At 37.7% G+C, this 15,395-nt stretch overlaps 1 protein-coding gene across 3 annotated transcripts in view; it reads left to right on the forward strand.

Annotated features, from left to right (window-relative positions):
- NUDT14 (nudix hydrolase 14) overlaps positions 1 to 15,395 on the forward strand; it is a 90,660-nt gene that overhangs the window by 30,986 nt on the left and 44,279 nt on the right. For all 3 annotated transcript variants that reach the window (XM_088149761.1, XM_007420295.4, XM_088149762.1), the window contains exon 3: positions 14,846 to 14,910. In XM_088149761.1, the coding sequence (XP_088005887.1) occupies positions 14,846 to 14,910 (65 nt within the window). The remainder of the gene's footprint in view (positions 1 to 14,845; positions 14,911 to 15,395) is intronic.

Here is a 15,395-nt window from a genome sequence, read left to right on the forward strand (position 1 = left end):
TCGTGGTGCCTGGAGGCTGTAAGGGTCTGGATGGGGAATAACAGGCTTCAGCTGAACCCTGGTAAAATGGAGTGGCTGTGGATTAATGGCTCCTCTGTATCCAAGACTTTGTCATTTTTGGTACTGGATGGGGTAGTACTGCCCCAGACAGACCCAGTGCGTAATTTGGGGGTCCTCCTGGACTCACGGCTCCTGCTCAAAGAGCAGGTGGCAGCCGTGGCCAGGAGGGCCTTTGCACAACTTTGGGTTGTGCATCAGTTACGCCCTTTCCTGGATCGGGCTGCCCTTTGAACAGTCACTCATGCCCTTGTTATCTCCCAGATAGACTACTGCAATGCGCTCTACATGGGGTTGCCCTTGAAGAGTATCTAGAAGTTACAGCTGGTCCAGAATACGGCCGCGCAGGCTATTTTTGGAGCCCCAAGAAGGACCCATATAACACTGTTGCTCCACAAGCTGCATTGGGTACCAGTTTGCTTCCGGGTCCAATTCAAGATGTTGGTTATGACCTTTAAAGCTCTACATGGTATGGGACCAGATTACCTGAGGGACCGCCTCTTCCCCATGATTTCAACCCATCCCACCCAATCACACAGAGAGGGCATGCTCCGGACCCCCTCAGTAAAACAGCTCCGACTAGCGGGGTCCAGAAGGCGGGCCTTCTCTGCTGTACCCCCTGCTCTTTGGAATATCCTGCCCCCGGAGGTGAGATTGGCCCCCTCACTCCTGGCCTTCCGGAGGGATTTGAAGACCTGGCTCTGCTATCTGGCCTGAAGTGGGGAGGGAAGACATCAGGTGTGGGGTTGGCTAGCCCCTTAGAGCCCTGGCGTTTATTGCTCTGAACCATTGGCCTCCTGGACTTTTTTTAGTAATTGTTTTATATAGCTTTAGGTTTTATGTAATTGTATTTTTATTTATTGTTTTTATCAGTTGTAAGCCGCCCAGAGTCCCCCCATTAGGGGGAGTTGGGCGGGGATAAATTTAAATAATAATAATAATAATAATAATAATAATAATAATAATAATAATAACAGCAACAACAACAATAATAGAAAATTCTAATTCTTTAGTCTGTGATTGATATATTGAAGTATTATCCACTTTAAGAATTCTTTAACTTTTGGTAAAGATATATTGTGGGTTTAACTTCCATCATGGATTCCATCAAATGAGAGGGCACCTCAAGTACTTTTGAAGGAACCAAGGCATCTGGCCCATATTGGGCCATCAAAGCATGTTTAAGCTGAAAACATTGTGCCAATGTTGTGAATTAGGGAGACCAAATTCAGTTTGAAGCTGAGAAATATCCTTAAAGTAATCATTACAGGTAGTCCTCAGTTAACGCTCACTCATTCAGCAACCATTCGAAGTTCCAGCTGTCCCAGCACCCCCGTGGTCACATGATTGCAATCTGGGCACTTGGCAACTGGCTCGCACTTACAATGGTTGCAGCATTCTCTGGTCATGTGATCACCATTTGTAACCTTCCTTGCCAGCTTCCCACAAGCAAAGTCAATGGGGAAGCTGCCAGGGAATGTTGCAAGTTGCTCCCGCTCCTGCCATTTTACTGCATGCCCTCCCACACTCTGCAGCACCTACCCCCCACCCAGCCACACCCATGCTGCACTGCAGCAGCCACTTGCGTGTTCTCCCACCCTCTGGAGCACCCACCCTGTGCCCAACTATGTTCATGCTGCAGCACCCACCGACCTGTTTGTGAGCTGCCTGGGACTTGAGACTTTCCCAATGATTTTGCTTGTTGGAAGCTGGCAGGAAGTCGTGAGGAGGTCCTCACTTAATGACCTGCAATCCTCACTTAACAACAACAGGGACTGCTGGGATTAGGGTTAGACTTCTTTTGGGGTTATTGGACTTAGTTTGAGGGTTAACTTTAAAAAATGTTTTACAGTCTTTGATTGATGTTATATGGGGATTGCTTTCCAGGGTAGCTTTAGAATAAAAAATGAATTAGTATAAGGATGAGGATGGGCTTTATTTTAGGACAAAAATCTGTACTCTATATATTTTATTTTAAATCTCCTATTTCATTTCAACTCTCCTATTTTGGCTCAGAGGCTTCTAGCATCAAAACAGGAACTCCACATGTGGTCTCCAGTTTTAAATGTTTTGGCAAGTACATTTTTCTCTATGCTCTTTGGCTGTTTTTGATTCACTGTCATTATTATGATCTTGGACTTTAATCTGTTTTCAAGAATATTGCTGGATCACGCTCCAAATGATGCTCTAGTATCTAGTTTCTAGTTTTGCATGAATAGTTTTATAATTTGGGGAAAATGCTGATTTGGATATTATTGGGATTTTAATACAAGGTTGCTCTTTAATGTGAGTTATATTTCATTTTATTCAACAAAAATTAGAGTTGAACATGATATTTTAGAATATGTTTATTTGGGAAAAAATGAATTAACTTTAATTGCATCCTTCTATATTATTACATTTGCTTCTCATATGTCTAAACTAAAAGCTTGCTTAACTAAGTGATGTTATATTACAAATTGTTTGTCTGTGTGTGTGTGTGTGTTTTAAATTATGAAGCACATTGCTCCATAGTGCCTCAAGAATTGCTAAGTTTGAACAGGCATATAAGAATTCTTCTATAGTTTATCTCTGAATGATCCAACAGTCACCCTCTGGGGGGAGATGGGCGGCACATAAATTTAATAAATAAACAAACAAACAGATGCATCCCAGTTCAGTAGTAACTGAATGGAAGGAAGCAGGATTCTTATCTACCTATTTAACTGAGTAAGCCAGATAATGAATATGAGATCTGCATGCAAAGGATGTTTTGTGGCATTGAATCATGATTCCTTTTCATTATGTATTCAGTTTACAATGTAAAAGATCAAAGGTCTGCTGATTGGAAAGACCTTTCTTTGCCTGACATCTTGAACACCTTCTGTAATTCCATTCACACAACAGAGAACCACATAAATAAACAATTGGATCTAGTATAAGAAAGATCAGAACTTAAGTTTTCATTGTACACAAAGTACATTGTAATTTAGAATGTTCCAACCAACGCAGCATCTATGAGGAAAGTTGGTCGGGTAGCCGATTTCCTATTCTTGTTGTTGATTATTGTTTACAGTCTATATTTTATCCATTGATACATGTGTGTTGATGTTGGAAAACATGTTTATTTTAAATTTTCTCCAGCACTTCATTCTTTTATATGCTGATTAAATAAAAACACTGCAAGCAGCATAAACTAGTGTAATAATATGTAGTTGTAATTTATATTTCAAAGATGAAGTGGATGTTTATGCAATAGTTAATATAATTTCTTAGTCTCTTATGAGCTAGATTACAAAAACAGCAGGGCTTAATGCTTATAGTATTTCAAAGAATTTCCTGCTGCAGGTCTTGTGTTAAAAACAGGATTTAAAAAAAAAAAATCTTGTATAGTTGGAGTCTTAACTTGATCATAAAGGACTATAAATATTCATGTTTTTTTCCTCTAACCCATGTTTGTATGTATCTTTCTACAGAAAAGGACATTGTTTTATCATGCTTCAGCAAAGGCACACACAGAAACATACATACACCAAAGAGAGTTTTGAAGTACATTTAGGCTCCCATTCAAATGAACAGAGAAGCAAAAAAATATGGTATGAAAAATAGTGATGATGAAGTTGTGAGCAAAAGATAACCATCAGTTATTGAATTTACATTAAATCAAAATCATTATCAAGTATAGCTCATTAAATCAAAATCATTACCAAATATAACAACACTGCAACTTTCTTTGACATAGTATCATATTATTAGTCATACACACACACCAGTTAAAATATACTCATCTCTGTATTTTCAGTGCCAAGTTTTAAATACTGAACTGTGCTACTGAATTTTCTTTTATTGTGAGCAGTGCAAAGTAGCAGACTTAAGATCACTGTAATTACTTCCCTCTTTTTTGTTCCCCCCCTTTTTTTCTTTTCTAAATAAAGTGGATTTTTTAGTAATTAGTGTGAAAGGCTAAGAGTGTGTGTGTGTGTGTGTGTGTGTGTTGTGGCTTTTCTTTAGTAATGTACAGCATCTTGAATAGACTTATGGGAAGGTGTTGCCTGTTGGGGGAAAATGCTTTGAAGGACTGAGGATGAGCTACTAAATATTATGCAAGTATGCACACATTTAATCTTCCATGTTCCTGTATTATTGTATGGCCAAAGTTCTGGGAAAGTAAAGGAGTGCACTAATTAAAAGATGTAGTGTTAAGATATTGCCCCTGGAATTCAGCAGGTGTGTTCTCTCCAGTATAAATTGTTCTATGGACCTGTTTGATAAAAGAAGTGAATACTACTGTGTTTATCCTATTGCACATTTTGATTTGATTTGATTTTGGTGTCACTTGACTCAGGAGCAATTCTGGGCAGCTCACAATAGAAAACAAAATACAAATACAATGACATAAATAAAAATACAAGAAGACAAATATCACAGTGGCAGTCTGGAGAATAACATTAACACAAAAACAAGAAATATCAATTGTCTCTAACAAGGGAGGTTCCATCCACCCTACCCCAAGGCCTGGGAGAACAGCCAGGACTTTAAGGCCTTCCTGAATACCGCCAGAGTGGGAGCTATTCATATCTCAGGGGGACTCATTCTAGAGAGTACACATCATAACAGAGAAGGCGTGGTTCCTGTGTCCCAAAAGGTGACACTGTTTTATCAAGGGGATCCAGAGCACAGTATGCCCACTCTGTCAGCTCTTGCTGCCTGGGCAAAACCTGAGATAGGCTGTTCCTTAAATGAGTGGTCCCTATGCCATGTAGAATTTTAAAGGTGATAACCAGCACCTTGAATTGCACCTGGAAGCATAATGGCAACCAGTGCAGCTTGCAAAGTAGGAGTGTCACATGGGCGTGCTGAGGCATTCTGGACAAGATGCAGCTTCATCAATATATCAAGAGATACCACTCTTAGTAACTGACTTTAAAAAATTAAACATTGATTTGAAGAAGGGAATGTGTTTCCCCCCATTGTCTTCCCTGATCCCATTAAAATAACCTGTCATTCAGGTACTATTACAGTTTTAATATTCAAGAATCATTTATAGGATTGAATTTTTAAAAAAGAAATTAAAGCCACTTGAAAGAAGAATCTATATAATTTTCTCCCACCACTTGAATAATTCTTGATAAATAATGTGTCAAGGCAAAATTCATTTTTTCACTTTTTTTCTTAAAGAAATTCTATAAATGAGATAAATATCTTAGGAAATTTATCAAAGAAATCTTTTTGAATTGAGACCCGAGTCAAAATAGGAGATAATCATAACTTATAAGATTGTTAAATCCCACAACCATTGCTTAAACAGTTGTGCTGAAAAAAAATGAAATCAATTCTGGCTCCATATATAAGAAGTAATAGCAAAGATTTATTGAGATTAGGGGTCAAGGAATCATATTTTATTAAACTGGCAAAAAGTGAAGATTGAGCAAAGAAATTAACATAGGGCAGCAGTGCTGGGAAACAGACATACAGAATAAAAATAACATGCTTGAGAGAGTTGGTAATTTGTTGATTAGGAGAAATACAAACTGCTTGTTAATTCAGAAATATACCTGGCTAGCATCTATTGGTAGAATGATGTATTGTGATAGTGACAGTTCTATCATATGAATTTACTTGTTGAATAAAGTAGGACCTGAGTCTGGCAGAGGCATAGCATCCCTGATGTAACTTAGGTATTAAAGACCTCTGGGGACAGTTCAGTGCACATACAGATCTCTTGAGTTTACAGGATTCAGTGGGGCAATCCTAGGGTAACATGATGAGTTTAAAAATATCCCTTCAACTTGAGGGATATATGCAAATTAGAGCAGCCATCCCAATTCATGATTTTTCTCTTACCCTTGTCTGTTCTGATCACTGTACAATGATTCGTACATCCCTCATCATCCCGCTGCACCTGAAACAAAGTTTTGTTGACTGTATTCTCCCGGGAGGGAGTAAGAACAAAAACAAATTGTATGCATTTCTGGCATGTTTGCACATGAGACTTATTGTTCAGGACCTTTTGATGTCAATTTCAGATTAAATTCTTGTATAGGTCTCATGACTTTCCAAGGAAAGCCTACTCTTTTCCTGCTCTTGTGTTCTGTTTTGGCATTCTGATAACATAATATTTGATCAGATGTAATCTTTTGTGTATTATGTTGCCAGATACGTTCCCAGTACAATATGGGGAAAGCAGCAAGTTCTGTCTTTCTCTGTGTGTGTGTGAGAAAGAAGGAAAGAACAAGAGAGAGAAATTCAATGATGGAATCCCCTCCCTACCTTTTTTTAAGAACTCCCACTTGCAGCCCAAAATTGGTTATCCTGATTCAAGTAAACATTATGAAAAATTTCGTATTTAGGGGTGTTTCAAATTCCAAAAATCCTTCTCACTTCTGTAAGAATGGGGGGGGGGGGGGAATAGCAACACATGAATAATGATGCAAATAACAAAACTTACATACTTCTGTCAGACATTATGATATCATTACATAGATGTTGTTTATGATATGGAGCATCAGAACAAGAATTTAGCTTGAATTAATTATACTGTCTTATACCATTTATTTAAGATGTATTTTTGGTAGCTCCTTTAAATATATAAACAAATATTTATTGCCTGTTGGTGATTAATTACTTATAGAATTTAGGCCTTGAGTTGAGGCAGTAGATTCAAAGATGTGTACTGTGTGCTTCTTTATCTCTCCCTCCTTCCACAATAGAGTTGCATTCCAAAAAATAATGGACATCTGTGGTCTGTAATGTCTCCATATCATGAATGATAACCATGCCTCCCTTAGAGGTGTAAAGCAGTTCTTTCTCTCTTGGGGTACCCTACTGGTATATGTTCATGCTCAAACTGTCTTTAATCAACATCAACAGACCTGTGTAACTTTGAGGCTCTTACTCTTGGCTCATTTGGGGGCTGTAACAACTTGTTTTGGATCCTCTTGTTGGTATTTATTGCATAAGCTTTCCACCACAGCCCAGTGACATCATGATACACATAATATCATTTTGAGTTATTATAGCTTCGTATGGACATCTATGATTCTTCTGTTTAAAATGTCTGGTTCCACTTCTAATTGGAGTACAACTCTCTTTGAACTGGTTCTAAATAAGATCCAAGAAAGGAGAATATAACAAATTAAATCTGAAACTCCCTCTAACATTCAGCAGTTTCCCTCCCCTGGAAAGGAATTCTTCTGAATCCCTCCTCAAGCAAGAAACCAAACCAAAACAACATCAATAAAAAAAACATTTATATGGGGGACAAGCAGAAAAAAATGGCTCACATATCAAAGGAACCATCCTAGGCCTCATACTCTGCAGTTATGGGGAGGCCTTGCAAGTTCTGTCTTACGTGTTAAAAACTCATTCTTGCCCCATGTTGTTCTGTCTAAAGTAAGGCTGTTTTTTCATTGGCAAAAATGAGACTAAAAAAAAAAGTTGGACTTGAATATTTCCAATGACTGATTGCTTTGAATTGTACTGTATTTGTTGGTGGAGAAGAAATAAATAGGTATTTGTAAAATTTCTTATGATTGTTCAAATGCTTAAAAGAAATACCAACAACTAAAACAGATTTTAGGGCAATCAGGGGGTGAGGGCTGTTGCCTGTTTTGAGATTCACCTTCTCATTCAAAATGTCTTCCCTGATCCTCACATCTGCATTTATCTCAGCTTCTGGACACTTCCAGTCTAATGAAATTTAGTGTATATAATGGAAAGTAATTGTCTGCAAACTGTTCTCATAAAATCAAAGTTGGAAGGGCTCTTTAGGCCATCAAATTTATGTCTAATAAAGTAAAATATTTGAATAAAGCAGTAAATTAAATATACTTATCCTATTATGTAAAATATCAAATATGTTATTAAATAATGTTTAATATCAAAGTAAATAAATGTTTCTCAACTGGAACAAGAAAAATCACTTTCAGGAAGATTTAATTATTAATAGTATTAACAAATAATTAGTTCTTTTGTTAAAAAATACGTTTATAAATCTTTCATGCTTGAATATTCCCTGTTGTCTCAAGATGGCAAAGAAACAAGACAGTTGTAATGAAAGCACTATTTCATTCAAGTTTAATTTGATCTTGTTCCTTAACTTTGACAGCTTGGTTCTGATTGTTCCATCTGTTATGTACATGTCTTTAAGTGACTAAATCTCAAGGGGAAAAATAACCCATTCTTCAGTGACTTGGCACATGTTACCTCATTTTCAAGAAATCATTATCCAGTCTCCCTCTGTCTCTGTTGAAATATGAACTCTAATTTCATGAAGCTTTTAAAAATTAGGTGAAATTTCCTTTTCTTCATTTGTAAAGAATTTAATGAAATTCTCAAATAAGTTGAACAGAAATAACTTGATTTAAAAAAAAAAGCACAAAGCTTTGAGAGTTTAGCTTTATAAAATCTGACGTTGAGTTCTTAGGAATTTGACCACATCTGTATTGGGGTTGTAGTCTTTTTCTTCCTGACAGCTTTTAACTAATTTAACTAATAAAATTTTTAAAAAATTAACTATTTTTTAACAATTACATGGTAGGAAGGTATAGCATATTCTCTTCATTTTAAGAATAGCTTTTCTATTAAATTTGACCAATATAGTTGGATAAGAATTTTTTTCACCTCGTTTTTTTTAAATAAGAACATTTGCAAACAATATGGGGAGGGGGGGAAATGGCATTTAAAGAATGTGGGAGAAAGTAATTACTAGTAAAATAGTAGTAGCGATGGAGATGATGAAAGAAAATAAGAAGTTTTAAATAATCCTTCTCCAGTAGAGGAAACATTTCTGGAAGTATGTCTCCTTCCATAATATATGTATAAAAATAAAATTGAGATAAATTTAAATATAAGTGATGTAAGCTTCCTTACTTGTACTGTATGCTTGACAGAATCCCTCCTGGCTGCAAATATTCTTTGCAATAATTTGAAGAAGTTCCAGTTTCAAATCCTAGAAATGTGGCTTATCTACTTACATAGAAAAAAACAGAAATAATGTTGAACCATTAATAACATTACAACCTGTGAATCAATATCCTTTAAAACTTTCGGTTATGTGTACCTGATTCAACTGAACTCAGATCACCAGCAAAAAATGTATAATTTGGAAGAGATCTTCATTTCCCCATAATGAAATAGATAAGTCTGAATTCATTTCACTCTGATTCTGGATCTTCGCAGATCTTAGATCTAAGTTTATTTCTTCATATCTCTTGGGCACTGTAAAGGGTAGCAGCAAAACCAAAGAAATTATTTAAAATGTTTAATAAACATCACAGAGGGTGGATTGGATGGAATTTTCAGACTCTTCTGAAAGAATTAAGCCTGCCAAGTTTTATATGAATAGGTTTCAGACAGGATTATACTAAAACAGCAATACTGGTTTGGGAGCTCAAAAGGAAATGTGCCAATATTGCTTTTCTGGACAATTATTATGACCATGTTATGCAGTGTAGAGGTATTCCTAACTAACTAATTTGCAGAATTTCAGAATAATGAATACAGTGCATTTGTGGAAGCAGAGCCTTCCAGAGGCATCAGCAAGGGAGACAAGGGGGTCAAATGACAAAAGCATTTGCAACACAAGCTCTGCCCTTTTTGTATATGCATCATAACTCCACATACACATACAAAAGGGATGGAACTTGCATTTCAATGATGCAACATTGCTTTTTCATTTTGTCAAAAGCACAGGATCCTGCAGATGCATCTCAATTTTTCCAGTTTGGAGTGCGGGAGAGAATGAATAAGAGACCTTCCCCCTGTTTATTGCCATTTACAGTTTTTTTTAATGAAAATGGAATATATCATTAAAGGTCAGTAGGCAAAAAATTCTTCAGTTTTGGAAAGATAGGCACAGATGCTGTGGAGTTAAAGCATCATAATGAATTAAAACAGATTTGCGTTTCTATTTGTGTTTCTGCTCAGCTGACAACATATTCATTGAAAATACAGATGTGGAGATATGAAACAAACTGTAGTAGAACCAAATGGATAAACATTTTCCAAGCAAACATCCAGTACTATACCATCCCAGCTCTGCTGCTGGGAAAACAAAGATCATTGAATAGTAGAACAGTCCTGCAAAGTATTAGTTCAACATTCCTCCCTCAAAATTCTAGGTTTTAGTGGTTAGAGAGTCTCTGTAAAGCCATTAATTGTGTTCACTAGCAATAAATGTTGCAACTAGTTGTGTTAGAATACCAAGTGAATCAATGATTAAATGTCATCTTCCATTTTTATGTTTTTTATCCATACTCATTTTCAAATGTACCCCTTCAGCCATCTGTACAGATTCCAGAATTTTTGGAATAGGACAAGGTATCAATCAAAATTAATATTAGATAGCTAACAAGCTATCATGGAAACCTAATATGTATATCAATTAAAAATGTTTTTGTCAAGAAGTTGGCAATAAAGTTGCCTGTAAAATAATAAAAAAGATAAAATCATTTTTCTATAAGAAGTATGGGAAATTTATTCTGTTTTGTTTTGTAAAAGCTTCATATATCTGACTTACCAAAAGAAAATAATTTATTGTACCAAAGAATATTTGCATGAGAGAAGAATTTCCAGAACCAATAATTTTGTCCCATCTGTGCTCTGTGTTCAGACCATTGGACTCTGTTGTAGTGTTTTCACAAAAAGAAGTAGCATTTGTCCCCTTTTCCAACTTCTGCATTATTAGGGTGTCTTTACCTATAACAGGGATGGGCAGCATTGGAGAGATTAGAGAGGAAAATTCAGCTTCCCAACTCAATTGTTGCTGAAAGCTATCCAATGACGTGATAACGTCATTGGATGTCCATTTTTTTCAATATTTTAATGGTGGGAATGGAAGTGAGAGGTCTCTGAGTGTCAAGCTACTCCAGTCCACCTTTAAAATATCACCAATACTTGAAAATGGCCCCAGATCACAATCCTTCCACATGATCTTTAGTTGTTTTTCAGGTTTGGAGGATTTAAGGATGGGAATGAGGGAAATCTGCCTAACAGAGGCAACCACTCCCATTCCTTCTCTTAACCCTCCCCTTGCAAATGGAAAAGTGTCCAGATCATTACTGATATCCTTAATTTGGCCATTTTGCTGCTAAGTTCATTAGCATAAGCTTGGCACGTTGAGCACATTTGGCCTACAGGCTGCCACCTCTGATCTATGTCTGATGTAAATGTGATGGAATGTGTTGTATGGGTATCCTACGGAAGTGAATAACCAATAGAAAAGAACTATACTGAAGTGGATTGGTTTTATAGAGAGAGAGAAGATCAAATTGTAAAACAAAAATATAAAGGGAAAGAAAATAGGTTGAGAGGAAGGGGAAGATAAAGGAACTTAATCTTTAGTTTAATCTTCAGTAAAAGAGGGAATAAGTTTAAAAAACAAAAGGCAATGTATGAAATGGTGGATGGACATTGTGGCAGCAAGGATGGTTTGCAAAGATAGAATGGATGGGGAGATAAATAGTGAATTACGTTGGTATAAACTAGATTTAATTACATTTTCTTTCTTCTCTCATGTATTTGTTTTGCTTACTCCTTTTGTTATTTTCTATGTGAGGTTAGTTAGTACTATTCAGTGAGTGAGCTCCAGGCAGACTGCTACTGTTAGATGTTCTCTTTGGTATTTCAGTAGTGGCTCATGGATGGTACCTCTGGTTTCCTACCCCCTTTTGCCCCCCACCACACACTTGTTTGTTTCTTATCTCTTCTTCCCCCCATCCCACTTCTGTGCTTCTCACCCTTACCACCACTGTCTTCTTCTCTCCCCCAAGTGCCTCTGCTCCAGAATGTGCTTCAGTTTGTTGAGACTGATGCCAATTGATGATACTAAGTTTACAAATGATCTGAATACTGTGTGGCATTCCAAAGACAGCAGAAGCACTTTTGAGAAGAAAAGGAACTTGGCAGTAGAGATGGTGGCAAAAATGATGTAGGAGGAAACAACAGGGGAACTTTTGAGAGGAGGAGGAGACAAGAGTGAAGGAGAGGTAAAATATTGGGAGGAAGATGTGTGCAGGGGAAAAACCTTTCAGCTGCCTAACCAGAGGCTGGCCATTAGTCCTTATTTGGATGATATGCACAGTCACAGCTGGACTAAATTAGTTAACTGAAGCCTTCAGTTTCTGATTAACGTTAAAGCAGGGAGCCTATGCTACAATCTTAGCTGTAATGTGTGAATATGCAATAAGCCTAATCTTCGTATGTTTTAGCATGTTCCATGACTGTCAGGTCAATTCTGGATGAGGTTATTCTCTCAAAGTAGTTCCTTAATTCAATCAACTTCTTCATTTTTCATCATTACCTTTCATCTCCATTACATTTATATGTTGTTATTAACATTGGTCTTTTAAGCCAAATTAGGATAGGTTTTATGATATCAGTGTTGCCTTAGGTTTGATGGTGACCCTGTTACATTTGGTTAAACTCTGACCTAGAATGTGATTGCAGAGTATGCTCATAAATTGCATGTGACTGACTATTTTTGTATTTGTTTCAAATGATAATCTAATTAGATTTGGTTATTTAAGCTTTTTGGTTATTTAAGACTACAATTTCAATATAGTCATTCATTCATTCATTCATTCATTTAGCAAATTTATATGGCTACCCATCTCACATAATGTGACTCTGGGCAGCGTACAAACACAGCAACAATTAAAACAACATAACCAATATTAAAACATTGAATATAAATAAAAATAAAAACATGAAAAAGCCAAGATTGCAGGAGAATAACAATCACCTAATATCATACCACCACCTTGCAGGCTCCCCATGAGATCCCCAAGGTTGCTGGAAAAAACACGTTTTAAGGGCTTTCCAGAAGGCTAACAGGGATGGGGTCAACCTCACTTCAGGGGGAATGATGTTTCAGAGAGCAGGAGCCACAGCAGAAAAGGCACATCTTCTGGGTCCTGAGGACAGGACCTGCAACATACCCTTCTGCTGGACCTAATGGGATGGGCAGACGTAATCGGGAAGAGATGGTCCCTCAAATAACCTGGTCCCATGCCATGTAGGGCTTTAAAGGTCAAAACCAGCACTTTGAATTGCACCCAGAAGCAGGCTGGAAGCCAGTGCAGATCACAAAGCAGAGATGTATGTGTGTCATCCTAGGGCACACATAAATGTCCACACAGCCACACTCTGCACCATTTGAAGCTTCCGGATGCTCTTCAAGAGAAGCCCCCTGTAGAACGTGTCACAGTAATCCACCAGGGCATGAGTAACTGTGAGTAGAGCATCATGGTCCAGGAAAGGGCACAACTAGTGCACAACAGAAATCTCTGCAAAGGCCCTCCTGAATCCTAACTGGAAGGGGTCCAGATAATCTGCTTCATCCAGGGCCTGCTGAAGCTGTTGTGCAACCACCTTCTCCACAACCTTCCCTAAAAAAGGGAGGTTAGATACTGGATGAAAATTGTCCAATATGGTGGGATCCAGTAATGGCTTCTTGAGGAAGGGGTGAACCAATGCCTCCTTAAGGGGAAGCGGAACAACCCTCTCTCTCAAAGAGGAATTAACCACTGCTAGAACCCAACCACACAACATCCCCCAGGCAGCCTTAACTAGCCAGGAGGGGCATGGATCTAAGAAGCAGGTGGCTGAACTCACAGTCATAAGGACCCTGTCCACTTCCTCAGGCCCAACAGGTTCAAACCATTCCCAGATAACCAGGCAGGACTATACCCCAGGCATCTCCATTGGACCTGTATCAATGCTGGCATCCAACTGGGAATAAATTTGAGCAATTTTGTCCAATAGATGCTCTGAAAATTCCTCCATGCAACCCTGTAGGTAAACTTCCAAGTCTTCCTTCCCCAGGAGGGTTTGTGTCACTTTAAACTAGGTGGCGGGGCAGCTATCAATGGACAAAATAAGGGTGGAGAAGTATTGTCATTTTGCTGCCTTTACCGCCACAAGGTAGGCCTTAATAGTGGCTCTCACCCATTATTTAGGAGTAAATCACGTTGATCTCAGTAGAACTTTTCATAAAACTGTTTAGTATTGGGCTAAAGAGACTATCTAAATTGTAACTGATGGCACAGTATAAAATAATTAGTATTTTATATATGTTTAACTGTATACATACCAAAGTTTTAAGGACAGTAGGCTCCAGAGCTTAGCTAGTGTATGTCTAGAATGCTGTAAACTGTTGCTAACTGCTTTGTCACAGTAATGTGATCATTTGAAGGCAGCTAGCAGCACCTAACCAACCAAGAAGGTATCTGTATTCTTGAGGAAACCCCAAACTTTGGCAAGTATGGGTGAAATCTTAAGGAAGGACATCCAATTCAGCATATATAAGGAGCACAACAACAGAATGAATTTATCTTAGTAACCTGGAAAAGGCCTTGACTTGATGGCTCCCCAAATGCTCTTGTTGCAAATGCTCTTTTGTGATCATTCTAATTACCATGTAAATCTCTTCATTACTTTTATAAGTGGACAGATTATTCTAGCACAACCTTAAAGTGAACAGCACCTCTTTAACACCCTGGAAGTGTAATCATCATAAAGGCATTTTTCATTGCACAGGGCACAGGAATTTCAGTGGAGCAGATTCCTTACATTATCCCAGAAATATTGTCTCCAAAACCAAGTGGTCTTAGATATCTCCCTTAAATCAAAAATAACTTCTTCAGTTGTGCAACTATCATTTAATAGTGGTGTCTGTTAACTCATGTGCCTGCCTTTTAAGACCTAGCCCTTAACCAGTTAAAACTCAGGACTCCCAGTATGGTACATTACTTTCTTAAACATCATTAATCTGTGGTCTTCTATTGTTTTTTCTCTTTTCTATTCTCAGTGTGTCCATTCTTATCTTCAATATTTCTCGGCAATGCTTTGTTTTGGTGAAGCAGTTCCGTCCAGGTAATCCTCTTCCTTACTTTAGCTTTTATTTTCCAACAAAGCAAAGCTCTTATGAGTTTAATATTAAAAAGCAGGTGGGCCTATGAATAGTTGTAGCATAATAATTTGTTCTGTATCCAGAGGAAGCTGCCATCGACCTGGTAAATTACTGTGCTCTGAGCTTCCTGATAGGATGTTACCATCCTGAGATCTTTCAGTTTCACTGTAAGTTTATACCTGTCAGTTAAGGTGAAAGATGTTTTCTGCTAAAAGGGAAATCCATCAGGTTCATCTCCTCCTGTTTCTCCAAGGCAGGGGAGACAGAGTCATGACAATTGGCTATAACTCACTAACTTGGCATCATTTTATGGATAGCCAATTAGCTTTATAAACTTCTATCTGAAGGGTTGTCCAATCCAAACCTAGTTTAAAGATCCCTAAAACAAGTGAACAACAGACTACATTTCTCATCAAGAATGAACCCCTGTCCATTTGTGAGACACCTG

The sequence above is a fragment of the Python bivittatus genome, unplaced genomic scaffold (genome assembly GCF_059951505.1).
Source record: "Python bivittatus isolate LINGU-HERP-01145 unplaced genomic scaffold, Pbiv_v1 ctg000580_np1212, whole genome shotgun sequence".
NCBI lineage: Eukaryota > Metazoa > Chordata > Lepidosauria > Squamata > Pythonidae > Python > Python bivittatus.